The 27,780-nt window shown below is 46.9% G+C and overlaps 1 protein-coding gene across 6 annotated transcripts in view; it reads left to right on the forward strand.

The window, feature by feature from the left end:
• The window catches only part of GOLGB1 (golgin B1), a 123,001-nt gene that overhangs the window by 22,170 nt on the left and 73,051 nt on the right, over positions 1-27,780 (forward strand). For 3 of the 6 annotated variants that reach the window (XM_054027761.1, XM_054028165.1, XM_054027841.1), the window contains exons 5-11: positions 11,703-11,861; positions 13,466-13,588; positions 14,092-14,205; positions 16,304-16,715; positions 18,081-18,196; positions 18,489-18,603; positions 27,553-27,626. In XM_054027761.1, coding sequence (XP_053883736.1) covers positions 11,703-11,861; positions 13,466-13,588; positions 14,092-14,205; positions 16,304-16,715; positions 18,081-18,196; positions 18,489-18,603; positions 27,553-27,626 — 1,113 coding nt within the window. The remainder of the gene's footprint in view (positions 1-11,702; positions 11,862-13,465; positions 13,589-14,091; positions 14,206-16,303; positions 16,716-18,080; positions 18,197-18,488; positions 18,604-27,552; positions 27,627-27,780) is intronic. The other 3 variants (XM_054028001.1, XM_054028084.1, XM_054027919.1) reach the window with 3 other exon arrangements.

Below are 27,780 nucleotides of genomic sequence, written 5' to 3' on the forward strand. Positions count from 1 at the left end.
AGGGGGAGGCCAAGAAGCTAGATCTCTTTGGTAGGAAGGTCTACTCAATGGGGGGACTGCAGCTGCGCACAGCCAACCAGCAGGCTATAGTTAGCTGGTATGGCCATAACACGTGCTCAGCTTTGTCCAAGTTTGCTGAACTCCTTCCCCAGGAATCGCAATCAGAATTCTCCGCTCTGGTGGAGGAGGGGAAGCTGATTTTGCTTGCATCCCTCCAAGCGGCCCTGGACGTGGCGGATGCAGCCTCCTGCACGCTGGCCACCAGACTGGTGATGCGGCAGGGGTCCTGGCTTCAGGTCTCCGGCCTTCCTCATGCGGTCCAGCAGACCATACAAGACCTTCCCTTTGAAGGGCCCATGCTGTTTTCCGAGAAAACGGACAAAAGTCTCCATAGCCTAAAGGATTCAAGGGCCACGTTGCGCTCGCTCGGCCTGCACACTCCAGCCACCCAGCGCAAGCAATTCAGGCCGCAGCCAGCTCAGCGGCCGTACCAGCCCCAAAACCGCCCGGAGGCCCTGGGCAGGCGAAGTAGAAGTAGCAGGAGGAGGCAACACCCGTCCTCCGGACAGTCCTCCGGCCAGCTGCGGCCTCCGTCAGGGCCTAGACCTACCAGTCAGGACCTTGGATCCTACCAACCTTACCTTTTCGTCCCGTCTGTCCCCCTTCTACCGTGCCTGGTCCTGAATCACATCGGACAGTTGGGTGCTCCGTACAGTACAGAGGCGATATTCTAGCCAGTTTTCCTGCCTCCCGCCCCACCAGCCCCCCTCCCTGTCCCACTTCAGGGACCCCTCTCACGGGCAATTTCTAATCCAGGAAGTGCAGTCCCTTCTCGCGATAGGGGTCGTGGAGGAAGTTCCCCAGGAGCTCAGAGGCAGGGGGTTCTACTCCTGGTATTGCCTAATACCGAAGGCGAAAGGGGCCTCAGACCCATTCTGGACTTGCGGCGTCTGAACAAGTTTGTGAAGAAACTCAAGTTCCGCATGGTCTCCCTGTCCTCTGTCATTCCCTCCATGGATCCAGGAGATTGGTACGCCGCCCTCGACTTTCCATATCGCGATAATACCTCAACACAGATGTTACCTTAGGTTCGTGGTGGGCGGCACCCATCTCCAATTCACAGTCCTGCTCTTCGGACTGTCAACGGCCCTGAGAGTTTTCACAGAGTGCATGGCGGTGGTAGTGGCTTTCCTGCACAAGCAAATCCATGTGTTTCCATACCTGGATGATTGGCTCAAGGGCCGTTCCAAAGACCAGGTGGAGGCTCAGGTGGCTTTTCCCAGACAGACCTTCCTCGAGCTTGGCCTCCTGATAAACGAGGCCAAATCTACCCTGTCTCCCGTCCAGAGGATGGAGTTCATAGACGCAGTCCTGGACTCAATGCAAGCCAGAGCGTACCTCCCAGAGTCCAGATTTCGGTCTGTGTCTGACATCGTCCTTGGTCTCTGCCGCTTCCTGACCACTACATCAAGGAATTGCCTCAAGTTACTGGGGCATATGGCTGCGTGCACCTACGTGGTGAATCACGCCAGGCTCAGGCTGCACTCTCTTCAGTCCTGGCTAGCGACCATGTACCGACCTGCCAGAGGCGCACTGGACTCTGTGGTAACGCTTCCCCAAGCAGTGCTGGACTCCCTCCAGTGGTGGCTCAAACCGTGATAGGTCTGCGAGGGAGTGCCCTTCGCTAGCCCCCAACCATCCCTATCCCTGGTAACAGACGCCTCGGATCTGGGATGGGGGGGGCGCATCTGGGGAATCTCAGGACCCAGGGCCTCTGGTCCCCGGAGGGCCTCTCCTTGCACATCAACGTCAGGGAGCTGCAGGCCGTGCGCCTTGCCTGCCAGACTTTCAAATACCACTTGACAGGCAAGCGTGTAGTGGTCCTCACGGACAATACCTCGGCGATGTTCTATATCAACAAACGGGGGTACACGCTCCTCTCCCCTGTGCCGGGAAGCCCTCGTGTTATGGGACTTTTGCGTACAGAATTCAATCCACCGGACAGCATCCTACCTCCCAGGGGTGCAAAACGGTCTGGCGGACACCCTCAGCTGCTTGTTCAACGGTCACGAGTGGTCCCTTCGCTGGGATGTGGTACGTTCAATCTTCTGTCGCTGGGGCTATCCCCAGATAGACCTGTTCGCCTCGCAGCACAACAGGAAGTGCCAATGGTTCTGCTCCCTCATGGCACGCAGCCCAGGATCGCTCACGGGTGCCTTCCTCCTCTCTTGGGAAGGGGACCTCCTCTACACCTTCCCTCTGATTCTGATGGTCCACAGGGTACTCCTCAAGATTCGCAGAGATCGTGCTCGAGTCATACTGATAGCACCGGCGTGGCCGCGCGAGCACTGGTTCATGTCGCTACTGCAGATGTCCGTACAGGCGCCCTTCGCGTTGCCCCTGCTCCCGGACCTGATCACACAGGATCAAGGTCGCCTCCGGCACCCAAACCTGGAGTCGCTCCACCTCACAGCCTGGCTGCTCCATGGCTGAACCTGGTGGAAATGCAGTGCTCACAACAGGTTAGGCAAGTCCTCCTTGGTAACAGGAAGCCTTCCACCAGGGCCACATACATGGCCAAGTGGAAAAGTTTCTCCCTCTGGGCAAAACAGCAGGGTCAAGCTCCGTTGCTCGCCCCGATTCCTCTCATTCTAGACTACCTACTCCATCTGAAACAGCAGGGACTTCCCCTCTCCTTGGTCGGGGTCAATTGGCTGCCATCTCTGCGTTCCACCCAGGAGCTGACAGAGTTTCAGTCTTCGCTAACCCACTGGTCAGCCACTTCCTCAAGGGCCTGGATAGACTCTTCATGCATACACGACATCCTGTCCCGGCCTGGGACCTTAATTTGGTTCTCTCTGCCCTCACAGGGCCCCCTTTCGAGCCCCTTGCTACGTGCTCACTACTGTGTCTCTCCTATAAGGTCGCATTCCTTGTGGCTATCACCTCGGCCAGGAGGGTCTCAGAGCACTGACGTCCAGGCCTCCATACACCGTTTTTCACAAGGACAAGGTCCAACTCGGGCCACACCCGGCGTTCCTTCCTAAGGTGGTCTCCCAATTCCACATGGGCCAGGACATTTTTCTCCCTGTGTTCTATCCCAAACCACATTCCTCCAGCAGGGAGAGTAGGCTGCATTCCCTGGACGTTCGCAGGACCTAGCATTTTATATCGAAAGAACCAGGCCATTCAGGAAATCAGTCCAACTTTTTGTTGCTGTGGCCGACAGGATGAAAGGGCTACCTGTCTCGTCACAGCGTATCTCCTCCTGGATCACTGCCTGCATCCGTGAATGCTACAATCAGGGTAAGGTGCCTGCCCCGCCGATCACAGCCCACTCCACAAGGGCACAGGCCTCTTCCGTGTCATTCCTGGCTCAAGTCCCAACACAGGAAATATGCACAGCTGCCACATGGTCTTCAATCCATACTTTCACGTCGCATTACGCCATCACGCATCAGGCTAGAGATGATGCAGCCTTCGGCCGCGCAGTGCTCCAATCTGCAGTAAACTCCGACCCCACCAACTAAATTCAGGCTTGTGAGTCACCTGCTTGGAATGGACATGAACAATCACTCGAAGAAGAAAAAACGGTTACACACTTTCTTGTAACTGTTGTTCTTCGAGATGTGTTGTTCATGTCCATTCCAATACCCACCCACCCTTCTGCCCCGCTGTCGGAGTGCCGGCAAGAAGGAACTGAGGGGGTGGAGGGTTGGCGGGACCCTATATAGGGCACCATGGTGGCGCCACTCCAGGGGGTGCCCAGGCCGACTCTACGGACGCTGCTAAGGGAAAATCTTCCGGCTGGCATGCACGCGGCATGCACACACCTGCTTGGAATGGACATGAACAACACATCTCAAAGAACAACAGTTACGAGAAGGTGAGTAACCGTTTTTTTTTCGCATGGTTTCACTGGCCTCCATCATCCCCTCCCTGGATCTTGGAGACTGGTATGCCGCTCTCAACTTATGGGATGCTTATTTCCACATTTCCATATTCCCAGGTCACAGGTGTTTCCTCCACTTCATGGTGGGCGGACGCCATTCCCAGTTCATAGCGCTGCCCTTTAGCCTGTCTTTGGCTCCAAGGTGTTCACAAAATGCATGACGCCAGTGGCCACTTACCTGAGATGTTGAGGGGTCCAGATTTTCCCATATCTCGACAACTGGCTCATCAAAGCAGCTCTCGTGAGCAGGTGCAAAGGAGCCTCGATCTGGTGAGTTCCACCTGCCACGATCTGGGCCTGTTAATAAACAAAGTCACATTAACGCCAGTCCAGAGGGATGCCCCTCCGGGCGTGCTCACCTCTTCTCGGCTTCGGCCAGCTGCTTACGCAGACTTTCTTGTTCATCTACCGCTGCCTCCCATTCCCTGGCCATGTCCTTGGCATTCGCCTCCACTTCACGGCAGGCCTGCTCTTCAGCCTCCAGTCGCGCACGCAGGCCAGAGTCCCCCGACACCTCTTCCTTGAGGGTCTGGGTCCATGTTGTGGCCTGCTCTGTGACAGTCTGAGTCCCGGCCTCTTGCTGGGCCCACTCTGTCCCAGTCTCCTTTTCATCCATCTCTCTGGGATGGCTCCTAGGCAGGTCTACCGCCATCACCGCAGCATCCCTCCTGCTTGTCTTCGACCCTTCTTGGTCCTCCAGCCCCTTCTTCCTCAGCCACCCTCCAGTGAGGTGGCGATCTCTCTTTATATGGCCCTGCTCATAGAAAAACATAAACTGTTGAGCAATAGTCAACATGGTTTCTGTAAAGGGAAATCGTGTCTTACTAATCTATTAGAATTCTTTGAAGGGGTCAACAAACATGTGGACAAAGGGGATCCAGTGGACATAGTCTACTTAGATTTCCAGAAAGCCTTTGACAAGGTCCCTCACCAAAGGCTCTTATGTAAATTAAGCTGCCATGGGATAAAAGGGAAGGTCCTTTCATGGATTGAGAACTGGTTAAAAGACAGGGAACAAAGGGTAGGAATTAATGGTAAATTCTCAGAATGGAGAGGGGTAACTAGTGGTGTTCCCCAAGGGTCAGTCCTCGGACCGATCCTATTCAACTTATTCATAAATGATCTGGAGAAAGGAGTAAACAGTGAGGTGGCAAAGTTTGCAGATGATACTAAACTGCTCAAGATAGTTAAGACCAAAGCAGACTGTGAAGAACTTCAAAAAGATCTCACAAAACTAAGTGATTGGGCAACAAAATGGCAAATGAAATTTAATGTGGATAAATGTAAAGTAATGCACATTGTATGTATAATTGGGGTTATTTTTTCCAATATGATGGGGGCTAATTTAGCTACAACAAGTCAGGAAAAAGATCTTGGAGTCATCGTGGATTGTTCTCTGAAAATGTCCACGCAGTGTGCAGAGGCGGTCAAAAAAGCAAACAGGATGTTAGGAATCATTAAAAAGGGGATAGAGAATAAGACTGAGAATATATTATTGCCCTTATATAAATCCATGGTATGCCCACATCTCGAATACTGCGTACAGATGTGGTCTCCTCATCTCAAAAAAGATATACTGGCACTAGAAAAGGTTCAGAAAGGGGCAACTAAAATGATTAAGGGTTTGGAACGGGTCCCATATGAGGAGAGATTAAAGAGGCTAGGACTCTTCAGCTTGGAAAAGAGGAGACTAAGGGGAGATATGATAGAGGTATATAAAATCATGAGTGATGTGGAGAAAGTGGATAAGGAAAAGTTATTTACTTATTCCCATAATACAAGAACTAGGGGGTCATCAAATGAAATTAATAGGCAGCAGGTTTAAAACAAATACAAGGAAGTTCTTCTTCACGCAGCGCACAGTCAACTTGTGGAACTCCTTACCTGAGAAGGTTGTGAAGGCTAGGACTATAACAGCGTTTAAAAGAGAACTGGATAAATTCATAGTGGTTAAGTCCATTAATGGCTATTAGCCAGGACGGGTAAGGAATGGTGTCCCTAGCCTCTGTCTGTCAGAGGATGGAGATGGATGGCAGGAGAGAGATCACTTAATCATTGTCTGTTAGGTTCACTCCCTCTGGGGCACCTGTCGGTGGACAGGATACTGGGCTGGATGGAACTTTGGTCTGACCCGGTACGGCCTTTCTTATGTTCTTATGCTCACGGCAGCCAAAGCAGACTCTCCGCCCCTTTGCTGCCTTGAGCCGCTCAGTCTGTCCCAGGTCCCCCCTTCTTGCTAGGGCTCACCTGCCTGGGCATTCCCCCTGCAGGTGTCCTTTTTGTCCACAGGCCCAACATGTCCGTTGCCCCCGGTTCTCCTCACCAGGCGGGCTGTCTTAAGGACTTGCTCCTTTCCCTGCTCTGGGTGAGATGCCCTGCCCTCATCCCAGTAGGGAAAATCCCTTTTTAAATATTCACACTGCCTGCAGGCGTAGCAAGCCTTGCGCTCCGCCACAGGCTTCCTGGCCCTGGCACTCTGCTTCCCACACCCTTCTCCACGGCTCCTCCAAAATTCCCTTCTGAGGAGTTTTACCAGGGCCCATTGTTCCTCTGCCAGCCACCCCAACTGTTCCTGCAGGGCCCACTGCACCTCATAATGCCTCTGGTGAGCCTCCTCAACCTCATGCACAAGTCTCTCAAGCCTCTCGTGCTGTCAGACTGTCCCTTTCCTCTGGGGACCTGACCCTGGAGCCCAGTCTGGAATGGCGCAGGAACCCTCAGCAAAGAACACCCATGTAATCAGGATCCATCTTCCCTATCTCTAGTTCCCTCCAGGCAATTATTCCCAGTCCTTCTCCTTCCCCTTGTATCCGGGGTGACTGATTATACCTGCATTCTCCACCATATGTAGCATGGCAGAGCACTCACTGGCGCGGCTCCTCCTGCTGGTTGGTCTGAGAATTAGCTCTTCCAGGATCGGACCGCCTCCTGCTGGCCAGTGTCTCCCTTGCTGCTGCCTGCTTCTTCCTTTCTTCAGGTACCACCCTTTAGTTCAGGCCCCATGTCCCTCCCATCCCGCGGTGCCCCTTCTCTGGGGTACTGCACCGCAGCAGTGCCCCCACACTAAGGGATTCTCCTCACCCTGAGGAACCCAATTCGCCGAAGCCCACCTTGCCTCAGTGACCGACTGCCAGTCTTCATCTATCCCCTTTTCTCAGGGGCAAACTGTAGTCTGAAATGGCTGCTCATCATTGGCAAGGAGGCTTGGACCTCCTGCCGTTTCCTGGCCTGGTTGCACCACTGCAGCCTCAGTCCACCACAGGCCCTTTTAGCCCAGCCTCAGCCTGGGGACTCGCCTGGCCAGAGCTCCCCAGCTCTGCCTGTCCTTCCCCAGCACTATTCTGTTTGAGATACCCTTCTCTAGCCAGCAGCCAGGTCCTTCCCACTCCACCACTGGAGTGAGACTCCCCCTGCCTAGCTCCCAGCCCTTTTATCAGGGCCAGCTGGACCCTAGGAGGGTGTGGCCACACCTGTGGCTGCCTACCCAATCAGCCTCTCTTGGCTGCTTTCAGCATCTCTAAAAGGGCCGGCTTTTACCCCTTTTCGAGCTGGAGTGGGGTGCCCACCCTGCTACACTGGTCTGGACTTTATTTTATTTACACATTATAAATGTGATCAAGTCCTGGTAATTGGTACCTAAGCTACCATTAATTTTTAGTTCTGTGGAAGATGGGTGATATTCCAGAGGACTGGAAAAGGGCAGATATACCCCTAATCTATAAAGAGGGGAATAAGAACACCCCGGGGAATTACAGACCAGTCAGCTTAACTTCAGTACCAAGAAAGATAATGGAGCAAATAATTAAGCAATCAATTTGCAGACTCTTATCACCTTATTATCTTCTGGGTAACAGCATGGATTTATCAAGAACAAATTATATCAAAGCAACCAGTAGCTTTCTTTGACACAGGGTAGCAAGCCTTGTGGAAGCAGCAGATGTGGTATATATTTGACTTTTGATACTCAAAAGGAACAGGAGTACTTGTGGCACCTTAGAGACTAACAAATTTATTAGAGCATAAGCTTTCGTGGACTACAGCCCACTTCTTCGGATGCATACAGAGTGGAATAAATATTGAGGAGATATATATATACACACATACAAAGAGCTTACAACTCCCATCTGTTTATGCTCTCTTTATGTGTGTGTATATATATATCTCCTCAATATTTATTCCACTCTGTATGCATCCGAAGAAGTGGGCTGTAGCCCACGAAAGCTTATGCTCTAATAAATTTGTTAGTCTCTAAGGTGCCACAAGTACTCCTGTTCCTTTTGCGGATACAGACTAACACGGCTGCTACTCTGAAACTTTTGATACTATCTCACATGACCTCATACACAAGCTAGGGAAATACAACCTAGATGGAGCTACTATATGGAGGGTGCATAACTGGTTGGAAAACTGTTCCTAGCAGGGATTAAATTCAGCTGGAACCCACCGGAGGAGAGTTCTGGTAAATATTTTTAAACCCACAGGAGTCCTGGCGCCTCCTGCTGTTACCTGGGGTTCTTTCAGCCCAAAGCTCTTGGTAACTTTTACTCTGTGCGAGGTAGTGTCAGGAAATAAATCAGGGGAGACACAGCTGTCCGACCGATAGATGGCTGGTACAAACAGGACAACACAAGAGTGCTTTCACTTAAAGCTAAACTTTACTTAGTCTCAAGCACTTACACATATCCTCAACAGGTTAATAAAACACCCCCAATCCTTGATAATTACCAAAGCTGAGTGTGGCTCTCGAGTGATACAGCAGCAGGCTTCCGGTGGCCAAATCTTCCGTCTGCTGATGGGGACCACAAGATGTATCTAGAGGGAGAGTCCAAACGAGTCCCAAAAGAGTCCAACTACCTCAAACTTTTTCCCCTTTTCTATACATTAGTAATAGAATGACAGGTCCCTTAAGTAAGCAGTTTCAATGGTCAAGCAAGAAGTTCCTTCTGATTATTGATTAGCCAGGTGTGGGTTTTTCCAGAGTTTGCAGCCTTGAGGCCCCAGTAGACATTCCTGGGGCACATACATGCATTTTAGAAAAGCAGGATCAGCAACTTCAACACAATTCTTATCAGGTAGGACGCGGGGTCAAGCTGCCCTTTCTGTGGCACCCCAAACGCCCTCCCCTCCTGCCTTGGTCAAGCTGAGATTGCTGACTAGGCTGCTTTTAGCAATAAGCTATAGTGGTTTCAGGCACTTTACTGGTTTGCCAAAATCTCCCCGTACACCGTGGGCCTGAAGCCAAGTGGTATGGGCGGTCTCTGGGAAATAATCCTTGAGAATTCAAACCCTGATTCCCAGAGAGTAGTTATCAGTGGTCCACAGATAACCTGGAAGAGGATATCAAGGGGGTCCCACAGGGATCATTTCTGGGTCCGGATCTATTCAATACCGTAATGATTTAGATAGTGGCACAGAGCTGGGGAGGGGTTGCAAGTGCTTTGGAGGACAGGATTAAAACTCAAAATGATCTGGACAAACTGGAGAAATGGTCTGAAGTAAATAGGATGAAATTCAATAAGGACAAATGCAAAGTACTCCACTTAGGAAGGAACAGTCAGTTGCACACATACAAAATGGGAAATGACTGCCTAGGAAGAAGTACGGCAGAAAGGGATCTGAGGATCATATTGGATCACATGCTAAATATGAGTCAACAGTGTAACACTGTTGCAAAAAAAAAAAAAAAGAGCAAACATCATTCTGGAATGTATTAGCAGGAGTATTGTAAGCAAGACATGAGAAGTAATTCTTCCGCTCTACTCCACACTGATTAGGCCTCAACTGGAGTATTGTGTCCAGTTCTGGGTGCCACATTTCAGGAAAGATGTAGACAAATTGGGAAAAGTCCAGAGAAGAGCAACAAAAATTATTAAAGATCTAGAAAACATGCCTATGAGGAAAGATTGAAAAAAGTGGGTTTGTTTAGTCTGGAAAAGAGAAGACAGGGTGGACATAACAGTTTTCAAGTACAGAAAAGTTGTTACAAGGAGGAGGGAGAGAAATTGTTCCCCTTAACCTTGAGGATAGGACAAGAAGCAATGGGCTTAAATTGCAACTAGGGCGGTTTAGTTTGGTCATTAGGAAAAACGTCTTTACTGTTAGGGTAGTTAAGCACTAGATAATACTTGGTCCTGCCTTGAGTGCAGGGGACTGGAGTAGAAGCTCTCTTGAAGTCCCTTGCTTTCCTATGATTCTGTGACACAAAGCTAGGGTGGGTTGCCAATACTTTGGACGATAGAGCTAAAATTCAGAGTGATCTTGATAAATTGGAGAACTGGGCTATAGAAAACAACATGTAATTCAACAAAGACCAATGTAAGGTATTACACTTAGGGAAGAAAAAATCAAATGCACAAATACAGAATGGGCGATAACTGGATTGGCAGTAGCACTGCTGGGAAGGGTCTGGGACTTGTGGTAGATCACAACCTCAACATGAGTCAACAGTGCGATGCTGTTGCAAGAAAAGCAAATGCAATTTTAGGTTGCATTAACTGAGGCATAGAATGCAAATCATGGGAGGTGATAGTACTGCTCTGCTCGGCGCTGGGTAGGCCTCAGCTGGAGTAGTGTGTCCAGTTTTGGTCACCAATGTATAGAAAGGATGTAGAGAAACTGGAGAGGATCCAGAGGCGAGTGACAAAGATGATCAAAGGGATGGAGTGCAAGCCATATGAGCAAAGGCTGAAGGAACTGGGTATATTTTGTTTGGAAAAGAGGATATTAAGGAGGGGACATAGCAGTCTTCAAATACTTGAAAGGCTGCCATAAAAAGATGGAGAAAAGTTGTTCTCTGATGCCACAGAAGGCATGACAAGAGGCTGTTGGTTCAAACTAGAGCATAGAAAATTTAGATTAAATCTCAGGAAAAACTTTCTAACTGTGTTGGTGTCACTAGGCATAACCCTAGGTAACTCGGGAGGGTGGAAGGCCACTAAGTGTCAATGAAGCCTTCCTATATGAACCAAACTTCTTCCATGTTTAAACTCTAATCAACCTCAAAAGCCAGGTGCAATTGGAATACGTAAGCAACCAGTTATCTGTGTGCAACCCCCTGCTCGCACCGGTATCAAGCGGTAATAATGAGGCCTGCATGTTTCTGGCTGAAGGGAAAAAGGACAAGATAACAGTTTAAAGAAGTTACTAACAAGCTAGGCTTATAGCTGCCAAGAATGACTTAACTGCTTAAATGTAATCATTATTTGCTTAGTGACTGTTACCAGGGAAGAGAGGGGTAGAAGGGGAGGAGGGGAGGGGAAAGGGGGTGGGGGTGAGGCTTAACTGCAAAATGTATAAAAGAAGAAAAACTGTTCCTGTTAATGTGCTTGATTTGAGACTTGCTAGTCTCCTTGCACCGCTTTGGGATCCCAAATAAACTTTGTTTGTTTCTCCACCCCTGGTGTGTTTATTAGCGCGAAGCACACCGGGTAACGAACCCCGCTTTTGCTGTCCTCGGGCATTCTGTGCCGGCAACAACTGTAAGAGCAGTAGGACAATGGAACAGACTGCCTATGGAGTTTGTGGAAGCTCCTTCACTGGAGGGTTTCAAAAGGAGTCTGTATAGCCATCTGTCTTGGATGGTTTAGACACAACAAATCCTGAATCTTGGCAGGGGGTTATACTAGATGACCCTTGCTGTCCCTTCTAACCCTATGATTCTATTAACAGTACAGCATGCTGCACTGTGGTTGAGACTGTCTAATATAATTCACTAATATCTACTTTTCTGATTTCTCCTCTCCACTTGCAGCTTCAGAATAATCAGAGGACCAATGAAGAGCAGAGAGAGGAGGCTGAAGCACTCAGACAGAAACTCCAGGAGCAGGAGGAGACTGTCAGGAACCTGATGGAGCAGCTGACTGCAACTAGAGAGAGCCTGACAGATACTCAGGCCATGCAAGCAGCCCAGGTATGGAGATGGATTTCTAGCCATTGATATGTTTACTGTCTGCTGGTAACAATCAGTGACTTCATAGTGAAAGGCGAGTAAGAAATCGCAAAGTAAGTTAGAAGACTATTGTCCCAACTAGGGGAGTGAGCACTGTGATGTTTTGTTAGGTTGTTTTATATAGTGCCTTTTAATACCAATCTTTACAATATTAGCTAGACTTGCAAGCTTTTGATTTTGATGACTAAAATGATGGATTGTGACATTCAACACAAGTCCAACAACAGAAACTGTATGTTTCTGTAATTGCATGGAAATTGTAGCTTTCTAGGCTCTGGGTATATGTAAAATGTAATCTGCACTTTTTGCACTTCCAGAGTCTGAAATGTTGTCAGTAAATATGTAAGCATATGTGAAATCATCTCTTTGAGTTGGCATGGCTATCACAGAGGTTTGTACTACTCAGGACATCTTGGCTTCAAGTTCAAATCTATTCTCAGACGTAACACACGCCACAAAAAGTAGGATGAAAAATTCCTGATGGTCTGTGTGCCTGACACCCCCAGAATGGGCCTCAATCCTTTCTACTGTCTTTGGAATTTCTACCTTGTTTCTCAGTTAGCCAAGTGACATTTCTCATGCTATATAAGAACATAAGAAAGGCCATACCTAGTCAGACCAAAGGTCCATCTAGCCCAGTATCCTGTCTACCGACAGTGGCCAATACCAGGTGCCCCAGAGGGAGTGAACCTAACAGGCAATGATCAAGTGATCTCTCTCCTGCCATCCATCTCCAGCCTCTGACAGACAGAGGCTAGGGACACCATTCCTTACCCGTCCTGGCTAATAGCCATTAATGGACTTAACCACTATGAATTTATCCAGTTCTCTTTTAAACCCTGTTATAGTCCTAGCCTTCATGACCTTCTCAGGTAAGGAGTTCCACAAGTTGACTGTGCGCTGCGTGAAGAAGAACTTCCTTGTATTTGTTTTAAACCTGCTGCCTATTAATTTCATTTGATGACCCCCTAGTTCTTGTATTATGGGAATAAGTAGATAACTTTTCCTTATCCACTTTCTCCACATCACTCATGATTTTATATACCTCTATCATATCTCCCCTTAGTCTCCTCTTTTCCAAGCTGAAGAGTCCTAGCCTCTTTAATCTCTCCTCATATGGGACCCGTTCCAAACCCTTAATCATTTTAGTTGCCCCTTTCTGAACCTTTTCTAGTGCCAGTATATCTTTTTTGAGATGAGGAGACCACATCTGTACGCAGTATTCGAGATGAGGGCGTACCATGGATTTATATAAGGGCAATAATATATTCTCAGTCTTATTCTCTATCCCCTTTTTAATGATTCCTAACATCCTGTTTGCTTTTTTGACCGCCTCTGCACACTGCGTGGACATTTTCAGAGAACTATCCACGATGACTCCAAGATCTTTTTCCTGACTTGTTGTAGCTAAATTAGCCCCCATCATATTGTATGTATAATTGGGGTTATTTTTTCCAATGTGCATTACTTTGAAATTTAATGTGGATAAATGTATTTGCCATTTTGTTGCCCAATCACTTAGTTTTGTGAGATCTTTTTGAAGTTCTATGTACTATGGCTTACAGCTGAGCTCCCTACAGGAGGTGATCCGTGAGAAGGATGCTCTCCTAGAAGAGCAGGTTCACCAACATCATGCTGAATTACACCAGGTAGTGGCCCGATCAGATCCGGAAGCTGAAATGCAGCAGGTGTGTTTGATGGGTTTGACAGCCCCCTGCTTTTTGTAGAACACGAGAAGGGGAAATTGCATGAGTTGAGTGGGATTTGCAACTCAGGGATGTGTGCAGGCAAACAAAGGAACTCGGTGGGAGTTGAGAGGAAGGTGGTTCGGTGATTTAGGATGCTATCCTGAGACTTGGGAAACCTGGGTTCAGTCCCCTGCTCTATCACAGACTTCCTGTGTGACTATGGGGTAAATCACTAGTGTCTCTGTGCCTCAGTTCCGGGTCTGTAGAAATGGGAATAATAATATTTCCCTACCTTACAGGGGTGTTGGCAGGATAAATACGCTGACGAGTATGAGTGCTCATATACTAAAGTAATGGGAGCTATATAAGTACCTAAGATACATAGAGTTGGGGTATGGCTGGGATGGGATCCTCCTGTGTAACTAGCCCTCCTGTGCTTTGGGCTGCTACTGTCCTCTCAGCTTCTGATGTAGATGATGCAGCACTTTGTGTGTTTCACATAGAACCTGAGGGCACTGCAGAGAAAGCTGGAGGAACAGGAAGCGGCTCTGCTAGGACGAACTCAGGTGGTGGAACTGCTGCAGCGGGAGTTACATGGTGCGGAAGAACAGAACAAGGTACCTCTTCATGCTTTCAATGTACTATAGCCGTGCTCTATTCTCTTGTGTTCCTTTACTGTTAACAGGTGCAATTGTTTCGTCAAAAGCCTAGCACCTGACATAGCTCCCTACTACAGGGGCCATGTCTTTAGCATGAGAAAAGCTGAGCTCAAAGTTCAAAACTGCCAGCTCCTGAAGAGAGTGCATTTTTGTTTTTGGCGCTGCATTGGGGGTGTGGTGACCCTTAGTGCCTTAATTAGCAATCTTTTCTGACCAGAATTGGTGGCACAGCTCTGTGACTGAGTTGTTGAGTCCTGTTACCTTCAGGTATGGGGCCACCTGACTCATTTTTATGCTTGCTGTACACTCCTCAGAATGTCTAGTTCCAGGCAAAAGCATCCTTTTCTCTAACATTGTCTCCTCCAGTGTCACCAGCTGACTGGGCTTTGAACTCGGAGGTCCCAATATTTTGAGCAACACCAATTCTTGTTATGAATGCGCTGGGGCTTTTGGGGAATATGTAATATTACCACCTCCATGGTTTTTGGTTTTTTTAAAACAGTTTTTAGGAATTGTGCAGGATTTGGCCACTTCCAGCTTCCCCTGCCAGCCATGGGAAGCTTATAGGAACTCCAGTAGCAGGTAGGATCTGACCTTTATTCATCTTAAAGTTTTGGGGGACTAGAAAGTGACTGGCTCATAAGTGAACTGCGTCAAACTCAAGCATGTAAGTGCTTACCTGACTCAGAGCTGAGCCAGTTTCTTTCTACTTTCTTAAAGATTTAAGAAGGTGAATAGCATTATTGCCTATTTTAGTGGCTCTTGCAGTGTGTGAAAGATGTTTGACTAATATAGGATTTGCAGTCTGTGTGTCTTTATTATGTAATTTAGGGGACAAAATTAAAGTAACGCAAAAAAAAAATTGCTTTTTGTGCCATTGTGCTTCTCTTTTAAAGAGGCCGGAAAGGATTGGTTTTGCATAGTTTTTACATTAGAAATTCAGTTCTCCTCTATCATGTTTTTTTTCCTGAAGCACTGGTAGGATAATGATATTTCAGGCAAGGGAAACTTCATGGAGAGAGAAAGTGATTTTGTTTTGCTTCCTCCAGTTCAGTCCCCTCCTTCCCATTCATCCAAGTCATCCTAGGTTTAAGGGAGGTGTGTGGAAGGTTCTTGTTCCTGCTGGGGCAGAGTTGTTCACAGAACAACTGGGCTTAAACTGCAGCAAGGGAGGTCTAGGTTGGACATTAGGAAAAAGTTCCTAACTGTCAGGGTGGTTAAACACTGGAATAAATTGCCTAGGGAGGTTGTGGAATCTCCATCTCTGGAGATATTTAAGAGTAGGTTAGATAAATGTCTATCAGGGATGGTCTAGACAGTATTTGGTCCTGCCATGCGGGCAGGGGACTGGATTCGATGACCTCTCGAGGTCCCTTCCAGTCCTAGAATCTATGAATCTATGAACTGTGGGGGCTGAGCTCTCTGGCCCTACTGTCTGAGAGTAGGTTATGTCTCCCAATGTTTCCTCCCTGACAAACCTGGACCTATGCAATGCCTACCTCTCACTCCAAAGGAGCTGGCATTTGTGATACAAAGGTCATTGCAGTGCCAGTCATGCTAGTCTGGTGCTTGGGAGTCAGGGCAAGCAAGAATCACTCCTGCTGCCCCGAATGCCTTAGAACTTTGATTTTTAAGTTGTTTCCACCTGGCTTTTTGCTAGGGCTGGGAATCAGTTGCACTTATATCTTCAGAGAACAGCAATTCTAAGCAAGCAATTATCTAGCCTTTCTGTTTAAGCAGAGGTTATGTTCTCTGTGCTGGAGTGTCCTAGAAGGAGAATGTGTTGCATGTTAATTCCAGCTTACAATTTCTCTTTTTCTTCACTCTAGTTCAGAGTTCTGATGTCTCTCAGCAGTGTTTCTTCCTGTGGAGGTTTAGAATCCCCATCATGTGGTGTTCTTTTCCTCTCATGTCTTGTCACTTGGCTAGTTGAAATTGTCTCTTGTTTAAGTTGTGTACTTAGGATGGGCCCATTTTTGCCCAGTGCCTTAGGGACTGAAGCAGGAATCAATTTGTTTTCCCTTCTGGTTGAGTCCCTCCCCATCTCCTTTTCCAGACTCTCTTGGACCAGTGTCAGAGGATGGAGGCAGAGCTGAGCTCCTTAAAGAACATGTTGGATGCAGAGAGAGAGGAGTCTCGAAGCCTCGTGGAGAAGATGGAGCTGGAATTGGCTGAGAAGAAGCTGTCCTTCCATCGCTTACAGGAGGAGGTGCAGTATCTCTCAGAGCAGCTGGAGCAGGCAGGAAGAACTCGGGCTGAACTGGAATCTGAATGTAGAGCTCAGGACCAGAAACACAAGCTGGAGGTAGAAGAGCAAAAGCTGCATATTGCTTGCCTCCAGATGGCTGAGCAAGAGCTGCGAGCTAGCCATGATGCCCTCATAGCTCAGAATGATCAGCTGCTGCGGGATATTGATCGGCTGCTGGTGCAGTCTACTGAAAACTCTGCTACCATACAACACCTGCAAGGTCAGCAAGTGTAGCAAGTGGATCGAGTCAGCACCTCGGGGGCCTCTCTGTGTGGTTCTGATTTTGTGTGCTTTTTTTAATGGCAATTCTCTAGCAAAGGTCGGGTAATATCTTATATGACAAGAGGAAGAATAAACCTTTCCTGGCTCCCAGGCTAATGGGAATCCTTAGTCTCGTTTCAGCCTTTCAGAGCTGTAGTTATTTTCAAATTTTAGTGATGTTTGCATATTAATTTGATAAAAATGATTTAAAGGATATCCTTAACTGAGCAATCCCTCTTCTCTCTGAAAGTATTTAACGAACAATTGTTGCAGCTGACAATTAAGGTGATTTACACCTTACTGTAAAAAACAGAGATCAGAGGGGAAAAAAATCTTTTTTTCCAATGTTTTTATTTCGTGTAGTCAGTTTTATTGTTTTCCTGGAACAGTCAGTTACTCTCTTTGGAAATATGGGAAAATGTAATGCTAAAACAACAAAAATGGCAGTGGGACTGAGGGAGATGGATAATACTTCTTTTAACTCATTATTTAAATTGACTAGATTTCACATTGGTGACATCCCAAGAAAAACCTGGTTTACAATGAGAGACTAGAGAAGCTCAATCTATTTAGTTTATCCAAGAAAAAGTTAAGGGGTGACATGAGCATGGTACCTACATTAGGAGAAGATTTCTGATAGTAGAGGGCTTTTTCATCTAGTAGACAAGGGCAGAACAAGATCCCATGGCTGTAAATTGAAACTAGACAAATTCAGAATAGAAATGAAGTATGTATTTTAACAGTGAGGGTAATGAACTGCTGGTACAACTTACCTAGGGATGTGCTAGATTCCCCATCACTTGAAATCATTTTAAATCAAGATTAAATATATATTTCTAAAGATATCTACTTTAGCCCAACTGGCGATTATGGGCTTGATGCAGGAATTGCTTGATTGGGAAAAAAAACGTTTTTGCTATGCAGGAGATCAGACAAGATGATCATAATTTTCCCTTCTGTCCATGGCAATGAGTGAGCATGGGTGAAACGTCTAACTAGATAGTACAGACTTATACTTGTATCCACTCTGCAATCTTCCTTGACAATGTGCCTAAATCCTCTAAGGAGGAATGTTCCATCTCCTTGTCTGTTCAGTCCTGCGCTTCTCTATTGAGAGGGCATTCCCTGATCCTTTGGTTGGCAAACTATTGTGGTATTTTCTGTGATGGTCTCTCATATCCACTAAGAACTGGAACTAGATTCATTTATTTCACAGTGACTGAGAGGTGAAAGGTTCCATATTCCAGTGTGCATACATCTAAAGTAGATCGACTCAGACACACAAGCAGAGATATGTATACTTATGTTTAACTTTTTCTTTTAGATGAGCTCACGCAAAAATCTGAGGAGTTCATCCATTGCCAGACTGAGCTAAAATTGTTAAAGTCTGAACTAGTGATGCAGGCCTCTCAATCAGAGGAGCAGGTACAATCTCCAAAGGTAATTGTAACCTAAAACTCTCTCATATCCTAAGAATCAAAAAGATAGTGCAGAATATGGAAATACCTTCTCTTGATCAAATTGGCTGAGAAGGTTAATAGAGGGTCTGTTTGCAAACTTCTCCAGTCTGGGCAGATGTTTTATGAAACTGCCTGCAAAGGGAGTAAACTAGTATGGCTCAGTCGGGGGAATTTAGAAGTAACTAATGGATTTGTCGAAAGTGTAACTGAAAGAACGAGGGCTAATACCTGTGGGAAAACTGTTGGTAACTTTCTGTCTTTCTTCTCTTCAGCCAGTCTCTGAGCAGAATGAAATACCTCCGCAGAAAAATGTGGTGGAGCAGGAGGATGAGAAGAGGACTTTACTCCTACCCACTACAGCCTTGGAGGGGCTGAAGGCTGAAAATGGTATAATTGCACTTCCTTCTGCCTATTTTCAGATAATAAACACACCCATGATTACTGGATTAATCAGCGCTCCCTGCTGAGGATTACAGAACTGCTCTCTAATCCTTTCCAGAAACTATAATTGGAATTTAATTTGGAGGGCAAGAGAAACAATTTAAATTTCAGTCTGTGAGCAAAGAGTAAAAAAGATTCCCAGACTAGTGGGCCAACCTGCTGGAATGATTAAATCACAGGTTTTATCTTTGTGATAGCAAATAGTGATTGGAGAAGATAATCTAAGTAAAGATCAGGATGGCAAAAGGAGAAAACATGGGGGCTTGGACAAGGAAAGAATAGGGCGAATGTGAGGATGATCAGATCACATGGGAGGCCAGGATACAGAGTTTGGAATTTAGCGAATATTGTATTTAGGTTAATGCTTTTGATTTATTAGAGTTCTCTAATTCTGTTGATATTCAGAATGTCTATGTCCAAGTCTGTTGGAATGAATTTTGTGTTTTCAAGGCAGTGTGCACCTAGCATACTCCTGGGTGCTATAAAATAATGTATGATCATATACAGGAATAAATAAGATAGTGACTCCCAAATAAAGAGGAGACTTTCACAGATGTCACTGGAGGAGTGCAGAGCACATACCCATCTGGAGGAATCTGATGGATCTTGCTTTAAGCTAAATGAGTATCTGAGAGCGTAGGCTGAAAACAGTCACAATTCTGATAGTGTGGTAGTGCAGCTTTGATGAGATGGGTGGCCCATGGCTTTCTGTGCGTGAGTTGGAGATGACTCTTGGAATCTAGGAGTATATTTTTAGAAGAAACGGTAAGATGAAATAACAGGCTGTATGGGAAAGGGTTTGTTACATCTTCCAGTGGCTGGTTCCTTCTGCTTCCTATCACTCTGGAGTTTGTGGGGTACCCTTCTCTTGAGATTCTGCTGTGGAAGTAATACCACTATTTCTGCCCTTCTATCTGTACAATACCTATGAACACCTACCTCTACCCTTCCCTTTGAGCCCAGATTATCTGCCCACATTCTCCTCAGCTTCTGAGATTCCTGTCAATGGTTTGTTAGGGTATATAAGAGGTAGCATTTGCAAAACTAGCTAAATTCCATTTTCAAAAATCAGTACTACTTCTTATCATATGCACAACATGCCTCATGTGGCACATGACTGGGATTCTTCACCGAATTTGGTCCGCTGGTTGGATCATTAGCTTCCCAGCTCAGGCCAGGTACTGATGGGGAGTGCAGTGTGAACACTGATCCATGCCCCCAAAAAGTCACTTAGGGCTTGTCTTCTACACAGTGCATTAGTGCACACCAACTGGGCTGTAAATTCCAGTGCACACCAGTGTGTCGTGCACTCACTGTCCATTATTTACCCTTTCACATAACACAAGAACCAGGGGTCACTCAATAAAATTAATAGTCAGTTGGTTTAAAACAAACAAAAGGAAGTACTTCTTCAAACAGTGCATAGTCAACCTGTGGAATTTGTTGCCGGGGATGCTGTGAAGGCCAAAAGTATAATTGGGTTAAAAAAAAATAGATAAATTCATAGAAAATAGGTCCATCAATGGTGGTTAGCCAAGATGGTCAGGGATGTAACCCCATGCTCCAGGTGTCCCTGAACCTCTGACTGCTGGAAGCTGGGACTGAACAACAGGGGATGGATCATTCGATAAATTGCCCTGTTCTGTTCATTCCCTCTGAAACATCTGGCACCAGCCACTGTTGGAAGACTGGATACTGGGCTAGATGGACTATTATCTGACACCGTATGGCCGTTCTTATGTACTTATGACCTTGAGGGCCTGCACTAAAAGTTCATTAGAGTCTAAAAGTTCTTTAGTGCCCATTGATGTAGTGAGTATTTCCAGGACTATGTCAGTGTGCATTAAAGAACTTTTAGTGCGGGCCAGCATGGTCCACATGGACAGTTACTGCATGGTAGAGTCGGGTGCACTAGAATTTACATCCCAGCTGGAGCATACTAATGCACTGTGTAGCCAAGCTCTTACGCACTTTGAAAAATTTAGCATGGTCTTAATTTAAATCAGCATGACAATGTATTGTGCCTGTTAGTTGTCTGGCCCTCTTGTGCCCACATTGAAACCTTCAGCTCTCCCTGTGATTCTCGCATCCAGAGCAGTCACCAGATGTCTCTATGCTTTTGACCCATACATAGGCTGTCATTTTCACCTTTCTCTCCCCCCTCCTTGACAAGACAAAGCTGTTTTCTAAGCACCAGTTGGTAATTTCTCCAGAAAAAAACTTACAAAACCCAGGTTTCAGAGTAGCAGCCGTGTTAGTCTGTATCCGCAAAAAGAAGAACAGGAGTACTTGTGGCACCTTAGAGACTAACAAATTTTATTAGAGCATAAGCTTTCGTGGACTACAGCCCACTTCTTCGGATGCATATAGATATGATATGTTCCATTCTATATGCATCCGAAGAAGTGGGCTGTAGTCCACGAAAGCTTATGCTCTAATAAATTTGTTAGTCTCTAAGGTGCCACAAGTACTCCTGTTCTTCTTTTTACAAAACCCAGTTCATCTCAGAGTAAAACACAGGGCCGGCCCACAACATTTTGGCACCTGAGGCAGGGAGCTCAAATGACTCCCCCCATGCCATGCTTGGGCCAAAACTTTGAAAGGTCTCAATTCTGCCTTCTTCCTGTTCTACTCCTCTCATGGTACTGCTCTGCTACCTACCCAAATAAAGGAGAACTAACAAGTTAAAATGCCTTGTTCAAAAATTTTAAGTAATACTTACATTTGCTGTTCAGGCGTTTGAAAGTTAACTTTTCTTGTCTGCATAGTAAACACTGGCATTTTTATCTGTTTGAATAATCAAAGTGGTGCTTTCTGTGCCTTCTTGGTTGCAAAGATATGAACTGCTTCCTGCTGAAGGAAGTCTGGGCCAGCTCATGCTCTATTGAGATGGTTGCAAGGCCGACCAGCCTCTCCTGTGTCATTGTGGAGCATAGATGTGTTTTTATTAACTTCAGCTTGGAGAAGCTGCATTCTCCACTGGTAGCTGTTACAGGAAGTGTGAGAAGTATGCGCAGAGCAACAAAAGCATTTGGAAAGAAGGTGGTCATCTTATTTGTGCACATATATTCTAGAACAGCCTTTGGAGTTGATCCTGCTGAAATGTATCTTGAAAGGGCTTTCAGTTCATCACGGGGGGAGGGATAGCTCAGTGGTTTGAACATTGGCCTGCTAAACCTAGGGTTGTGAGTTCAATCCTTGAGGGGGCCACTTGGGGATCTGGGGCAAAATCAGTACTTGGTCCTGCTAGTGAAGGCAGGGGGCTGGACTCGATGATCTTTCAAGGTCCTTTCCAGTTCTAGGAGATGGGATATCTCCATTAATATCTATTTCATTTCTACCTAAATCACTCGCATCAATATCGCGCATGTCATCATGTGTCAACACTGTCTCTAGTGCCCTGCATTGCTGGTGTAGGTCTTCTTCAGGTATAATGAGTTTTGGAATATCTAACAACATCCCAAATATACTGCTGTGTTCCTTGAGCTGCACGAAACGTTCTTCAACTGACTGTATTGCACAATCTAGCACCTGGTTAAAGAATTCAACTTTGAATTGTTATTTGGGGTCTCTTATGGGATTATCCTATGCCTCGTAATCAAAATGTTGTCTTCTTCGGTCACTCTTGTATTCTTGAATGGGTGGGAAAATAGCTTCAGTGTGAAGTTCCTCTGCTAACTTCTGTGCACTCTTCAGAACGTTTTGAAATCCCTCATCTGACCAGTAAGACTGTAGGTATGACTTTGCTTTGTCCAGTTGTTCCATTGCTCCAGATATATCAAGGTCAACACCTTGGAGTCTCTTGCTTACAACATTTATTTCAAACAGTATGTCATGCCATAGCACTAAGGCACACAGAAATTTGAAGTTATGTATGTTTCTGGTGATTCCATTTCCCTCTGCCACTGGTCTTCCACAAACAGTTCCTGTCATAGCATTATCCTCCATAATGGCAACTATGGCATCATCTATCTTCCCAATTTGGTGTTTGATAGGCTTTATCGCCTCCACTTGACTTTCCCGTCGTGTGGCACTCAATGCTTTCAGTGTCAGAGAGGATGTTCCCAGATGTTGCTTTAAAATTTGCCATCGATGAGTTGATGCAGAGAAAAATACATAGGTGCTTTGAATTACATTTAAAAAATTCAGCAGCCTCACTAGAAGCTGATGCTGCCTCACTGACCACCAAGTTCAATGAATGAGAACTGCACGCGACAAAAAAAAGCTTGAGGGTCCATGTCTGCACTCCTCTGTTCTTTCCGCTCATGTTTGGCACCATTATCGTAGATCTGACCTCTCATGTCCGCTATCGCAATTCCCGTATCTTCCAGCTTTTTAAGAAGCACATTTGTCATACCAGCTCCTGTAGTACCATCAATGTCAATAAATTCTAGAAAATGCTCTCGGACAGTCACCATTGCAGGGACATTGTCACTAGGTTCTGTTGTTGTTACAAAATGCACCATTAAATTCATTTGTTCTGTATGGCTGATGTCAGGTGTGCAGTCCAGAATAACAGAGTAATATCTTGCTGACTTCAGATCTGCCACAATCGTCTGTTTGACTTTTGTTGCCAGTAACTGTATGATCTCATTTTGAATTGTTCTTCCAAGGAGTGGTGTGTGTACATTTCTTGGGTGGTGACTCTTCTTAGATGCTCCTGGAGTACAGCGTCAAACTCAGCCATCAGCTCCACAATTTTAAGGAAGTTTCCGTTGTTTGGCACATACAGCTGATCTGAAGTGCCACGCAGTACTAGGTTTTGGGTAGTAAGCATTCTCACAATGGCAATGAGCCTTTTCAGAACATTTTGCCAGTAAAGAGACTCTGATGCAATCTTCTCTTGATGCTGATCATCTATGATGGTCTTTAACCTTAGTCTCATCTCAAGCTCTTTCCACCTATGGAATGCTCTCTGGTGATTTGCTGCCATCTCATGGCATGCCAGATTTCTAGCCAGATTTTTCCAGTCCTTTGTTCCTGTAGAACTCAATGTGACTGGAACATTAGACTGGAAGAGTTCGCAACAAAAACAGTATGCAGCATTCTGGGTTTTTGAGTACATAAGCCATGGCCTCTCCACTTTGTCACCATTGGGGATTTCATGCCAGTAATGTGTTGGATGGAAACTTCTATTATTGTCTTTGGGGAGCATGAGGTTTTTCGCTTGCTGTGGCCCATGCAGTACAAGGAAGTCCTTCAGGCTATTGCTCAAGTGGGTCCACAGTCCTGGATCATCTAGACTTAAAGAACTAAACTCAGCAGCAGCTGTTTCTTGCGCCTCCACCACACTCTTCTCTGATCTACACTTTTCTTCGGGAATGTGCATGGTTACATCCATTTGAGATGGAGATATGGATGCTGCAGTAGCTGCCAGGTCACCTGCACTCTGACTAACTGGAAGATCAGGCATCTCCTCACCACTCACATCTTCACTGGGGCCGGAAGGCTCAGCGTGAACATTTGTGTCTATGTATCTCAGAAGAGCTCCTTCCTGCTTAGATAGAAAAGCTTCCTTTGCTTTCTATCTGTTTCTGAATGCTGCCCCAGATGGGCGTTTTCTTCTTTCACTCATGACTGTTGTTCTGTGCCAGCTATAGTGGCTCTCCATACTCAATTGAAGGGGACAAATAAGCAGGCTGGTAGCAGGGCCTGAGTGAGGGAAGATATCAGTGTCTTAAGGGCCTAACTGGCTCCTACTACTTCAGTTGACTGCCTGTTCTCCTCAAGTCAGTTCAGGGAGGCAGCAGGAAACAGGAAGCTCCCTGAGAAGCTGGTGTGAATCAGTCCAGGCTCCTAGGGGTGCTAGAGAGGTACTTAAGAGGCCTCTCTCTCCCTGCAGCTCCTGCTGCTCTCACCTTTTCTCCTGCCTGCCTGTTATGTCTCTTGTGCCCTCCTTCCTCCAGCACAGCACTCCACCATCTCTGTGCGTCTAGAGCAGAGAGAATATATATGCACCAGCAGCAGACACAATTTTCTACACTCTGCGTCCTAGTGGTGCGACACTCCACACACACACACACACACACACACACACACACACACACACACACACACACACACACACACACACACACAGAGAGAGACTGCCACCTTAGGCACCCGTCTCAGTTCGCCTCATGGTAAGGCCAGCCCTGGTAAAACAATGTCTGGGTTGAGAACCACGTAGGGTAGGGTGACCAGACGTCCCGATTTTATCGGGACTGTCCCGATATTTCCTTGTTTGTCCCACGTCCCGACCAATGTTAGGTTGGGACACTGGACAAACAAGCAAATAGTCCGGACCCCAGAAGTGCTCGCGCCCTCCCCCCTCCTTCCCCCATTGGCTCCCTCCCCGAATCCCTGCCTCTTCCCCAGGCTCGCCCTTCCTCCCCCCTCTGCAAGCGCTGGAGGGAGGCCCCGGAGACGCAGAGGGAGCGTGGTGCCGGGGTGAGTGAGTCCGGCCTGGCCCCGATCGTAGGCAGGACTCAGTCGGGCGGTACTGGAGGGAGAGTAGGGGGGCAACCTGCAGGGCCAGGCGGTGGCTGTTCTCCCCCCCGGGCAGCGGGACTCGGGAGCAGCCGCTGCTGCAGCTCCCACTGCCGCGGGGGGAGGAAGCGGCCGATGGCCAAGCTCGGCGGCTGCGGCTCTGGCGCCTGGGCCCGAGCCGGGGCCTGCAGCGGGGATCCAGCAGCGCACACGCTGCACCCAGCCCCTGGCCAGTCGCGTCTGGGCTGGTTGCCCAGCTGGTGCTATCCCGGGGCGGAGGCATCGGCAGCCCAGCCCCGTTCGTTCCCCTGCAGGACCCGAGTGGGATGGGGGGGGCTGGGGCCTGCTGCCCCCGCTCCGGGGCCGCCGCGGGATTGCATCAGCTGGGCAGCCAGCCCAGACGCGACTGGCCAGAGGCTGGGCGTAGTGTGTGCGCTGCTGGGTCCCTGCAGCAGGCCCGGACTCGGGGGGGGTTTGGGCCCAGGCGCCAGAGCCGCAGCCGCCGAGCTTGGCCATCGGCCGCTTCCTCCCCCCGCGGCAGTGGGAACTGCAGCCGCGGCTGCTCCTGAGTCCCGCTGCCCGGGGGGGAGAACAGCCACCGCCTGGCCCTGCAGGTTGCCCCCCTACTCTCCCTACCGCCCGACTGAGTCCTGCCTGCACTCGGGGCCAGGCCGGACTCTCATTCACCCTGGCCCCGCGCTTCCCCTGCGTCTCCCAGGCCTCCCTCCAGCGCTTCTGGAGGAAGGCGTGTGTGGGGGGGTGATTGTTTTTTTTGTTTTGTTTTTTTTGCTCTGCCACTTCCCGTCACCCTAATGTAGGGTGACCAGACAGCAAATGTGAAAAATTGGGATGGGGGCAGGGGGTAATAGGAGCCTATATAAGAAAAAGACCCAAAAAATTGGGACTGTCCCTATAAAATCGGGACATATGGTCATCCTAGAACCACAAGGTATAGATGCCAAAGATTATGAAATGTTTGTTCATCTTCACTCTGTAAACAGATTACAAAATATGTAGCATTTTCTTGATCCACTAGGTGGCAAAAAGGGTATGGCTATCCCTGGCAGAGTTCAGTGTGAGATGAATCCAGTGAAAATAAATCATCAGTATGAAACGCAGACCAGCTACAGTCCAGCCAGTGTGATATAAAGATGTCACAAATCTCAGCGGGAGTAGTTCATCCCGGCTTTCTCAAAATGCATGTTAGGTGTTACTTAAGCAAATATTTTTCCTCTGATGTCAACTCTAAATGTAACAGACAAAAAAAACAAACGAACAACCGCTATCTCACTGCATTAATGCAATATTAAGGTTGTACATTTGAAGCCAGGAAGTGCAGAAATTAAGGTTCCCACAACAGTGTTAACCTGGTTCTATGGCTGATTCTGTATGTTATCATATATATTTTACACCATAATAGAAAACTGTGTTTAACCAGAAAAAAAGGCTCAGTTTTTGCAATGTGCCGAAGTTAGTGTTGCTGGAGGGGAAAAAAAAAACCTTGCATAAATTGCATCTTAACTGGCCTTTTATACTGCTAAAAGGCTGAGGCAACATCTTTAATAGAATTGACTATTCATAAAACGAAAAACTCCTACTGGCAAGACACCAGCATGAAAATGAACAGGTTACATGTCCTGCTCTTTTATGCAGGCATAGCTCTAGGAGAATGTATTAGAGGATACACATTTAAAAATCAGTCACGATAAAATCTGGACAATAACTTGTCACAAACAATATTAGATCCAGATGGAAATTCCTTGCCTGCAGTAATGAATCAAGAAAGTCAATTCTTTATTCATTAAAATCATTACCTACAATAGATCAGCACTTTTATCCCGGTTTCTGTTTCTGTCTAGCTTTTTGTAATGTGTCCATCACCATAGTATCTAGGTGCCAGTTTACTGAAAGTTACTGAGGCAAATTGAGTGTGCTTTCTTCTAACATCCTCACTTTTAAATTAAGGCCCTTGCATTTTGAACCCTATTCCAGTTTATTCTGATAAATTATTTAATTTAATAACCCTTCTAATAGTTTTTCATTTCACTTTATCAAAATGAAATGTGAGGAGTTCGGTTAGAATGATTGTGGGGTTTTTTTCCTCACAGCAAACATTTTTAAAGCCTACCAGCTCTACTGATTGCCCTTTACTTTCTCCCTCCAGGACAATAATAGCTTTGTTCTGAAAGGTGCCCAAAGTAGTGCTCTGTCCTGGTGACATGCCTTTGCCAGGGCAATCCTAACCTTTCTCTGAAGAGTGCTTGAACTAATGCTCCGTCCTGGGGTGACTCCATATCTCCTCCTCCACTTGCATGTTGTGGACAGCCCTGGACCCTGCTCTCTGGGGAGTACCAGAGTGCTTCCCTTACTCAGGGAGAAGAGTGTTTTCTATGAAGGTTAATGACCACTTGTTTGTGAACATTTCAGAGACCCTGTGCTCTCAACATACCCTCCTGGAGGCTCAGCATGAAGCTGTGATGAGCATGGAACATTCAAACCAGGTAATGACCAAGCAGCCAGACTGAACAAAACCTAAAATAGGTTGAGGACGTGACCTTAAACTGCTTCTCATAAGCTGTTGAGTCGTCTTCTAACAATCCTCTTTGCTAGGTTATTATTAGGTGGATTAATGTGGAAATGGCCTCTAAATACAGC

The sequence above is a fragment of the Malaclemys terrapin genome, chromosome 1 (assembly GCF_027887155.1).
Source record: "Malaclemys terrapin pileata isolate rMalTer1 chromosome 1, rMalTer1.hap1, whole genome shotgun sequence".
In the NCBI taxonomy this organism is placed as follows: Eukaryota; Metazoa; Chordata; order Testudines; family Emydidae; genus Malaclemys; species Malaclemys terrapin.